We start from the raw sequence: 1,823 nt of genomic DNA, 5'->3' as shown, positions 1-1,823 counted from the left end.
ACATGTCTAATCTCAGGTCTACTCAGATTCCCACTATCATTAATGAATTGAACGATCCAGATGAAAAGGAAGCGGAAACACGTAGCCGGTCGTGCCCAGAGTTTTGGAAGATATTCCTTTCCCCCACCGTCATCAAACAACAGCTTTCTTAACCTAACCATGGTTAACACTATCCTCATTCATCACCTTCATTTAGTACCTCCACTCCACCTTACGTCCTCTTTCTCTTCCTATATTAACCTTCTGCTCACTCCTCCTTACTTTCACTTATCGTCCTTAAAACTCAACTGTTCTCAACAGAAAATTTCTTGGTTTATTGATTTTCTCCTCTCCTTTTTTTTTGTTTTTGTTGAGATCAAACGCCGGTAATTACTTAAAAAAATGAGCTGCAATGGTTGCCGCGTGCTCCGAAAGGGGTGCAGCGAGACATGCGTGTTGCGGTCGAGCTTACGCTGGATCGAATCGTCCGAAGCCCAAGGCAACGCCACCTTGTTTCTCGCCAAGTTTTTTGGCCGTAGTGACCTTCTTTCTCTTATCTCCTCCGTCCCTGAGTCCCAACGCCCTGGTACTACTTCAAGCTTACTTCAATACCCGAGCTTGTTGGTTTTTAAAATTCATTTTTACGTTTATCTGAAAAGTTGAGTCTTGGGTTTTTATTTTTTTCCCTTCTTATAGCTTTGTTTCAATCTTTATTGTTTGAGGCATGTGGACGTACCGTGAATCCGGTGAACGGAGCGGTGGGTCTGTTATCGGGTGGGAACTGGCACGTCTGTCAAGCGGCGGTGGAAACAGTTCTTCAGGGAGGAACTTTACGTCCGGTTTCGGGGTCTTCTTGGACGCCAAGTTGCAACGAGTCATGGGATCGTCTCTGTGTTAACTCGTGCAACTATGAGTCGAAGCCGTTGATGATGATGATGATAGGGAATCAATCGGGTTCGACGGCGTCGGATCTTGGCTTGTCTTTGACGGCTAAGATGAGCGGAGAAAGGCGGCGAGAAGAGGAAAATAAGAGAGAGAAAACGGCGACGTTTTATTCGGAGGAAACGGAGATAACCACTTTCGAAAGCAATGACAACGAAGAAACCCAAGACAGAAAGATTTTGAATCTCTTTGTATGAGAAAAAATGTTTTTTTTTCATAAACCGCATGTAGCCAATACTGATCTAGAAAATAGTAATTAATAATAATAATGGGAAAATGTTTTTTTCCTTAAATTGAGAGAATATTGGTTTTATTATTTTAATAATTAAAGAAAATGGGGCATCAGCTATAATGTCCTTGGATTTGGACGACAATTGATAAAGAGACAAACCATACAGTAGGCATTGCCGTCAATGATTACAATTTTGATTTTCCTCACTACTTTTGCTTTTAGGACGTAAGGATGAAAAAAAATACGCAAAGTTATTGAGAGAGGCCTACCGATTGACAGTTTTAAAATTCTAAGAAACATGGATGGATTGATGATAGATTGATGGATGAATAAGATGATAAACGTGTAGCACTCACGGATCGATATGGGTGACTCGATCCGAATTGAGGTGTCATATTAAGGTCATTGGAGCGACCCACGATAAAAATTCAAGAAAAATTTAAAAAAATTAATTCATTTATAATCGTAAAAATGTATAGATAAAATACAAGTTCAGAAAACATCATTTATATATATTAAAATAAAGTCCACCAATATCTAGTAGTAAAACAAGTTTCAAACTCGAATATAAAAACATAATACAACCTACATGCCCCTGTTTACATGCACTGTACTCCGCGAGCAATGGTGGTGAGACTCCTTTACTGATGCGATACGAACACATTATCAA

At 39.8% G+C, this 1,823-nt stretch overlaps 1 protein-coding gene across 1 annotated transcript; it reads left to right on the top strand.

Annotated features, from left to right (window-relative positions):
- Positions 1–297: 297 nt before the first annotated feature.
- On the top strand, positions 298–1,182 carry LOC120202050 (LOB domain-containing protein 39-like). Its single transcript, XM_039202541.1, has 2 exons — positions 298–565; positions 676–1,182. The coding sequence occupies exons 1-2, from the start codon at positions 382–384 to the stop codon at positions 1,116–1,118; spliced, it is 627 nt and encodes a 208-aa protein (XP_039058472.1). The 5' UTR covers positions 298–381; the 3' UTR covers positions 1,119–1,182.
- The last annotated feature ends 641 nt before the right edge of the window (positions 1,183–1,823 follow it).

Source organism: Hibiscus syriacus, unplaced genomic scaffold (genome assembly GCF_006381635.1).
Source record: "Hibiscus syriacus cultivar Baekdansim isolate YM2019G1 unplaced genomic scaffold, ASM638163v2 tig00008146_pilon, whole genome shotgun sequence".
In the NCBI taxonomy this organism is placed as follows: domain Eukaryota; kingdom Viridiplantae; phylum Streptophyta; class Magnoliopsida; order Malvales; family Malvaceae; genus Hibiscus; species Hibiscus syriacus.
Note: the sequence above shows the minus strand (reverse complement) of the source record. Positions and strands in the feature narration are given on the sequence as shown.

Bases quoted from the DNA above. Each gene is read 5' to 3' on its own strand.
- LOC120202050 (XM_039202541.1), top strand. From the start codon at position 382: ATGAGCTGCAATGGTTGCCGCGTGCTCCGAAAGGGGTGCAGCGAGACA. The intron at 566-675 runs GTACTACTTCAA...CCCTTCTTATAG, and splicing joins CCCTGAGTCCCAACGCCCTG to CTTTGTTTCAATCTTTATTG.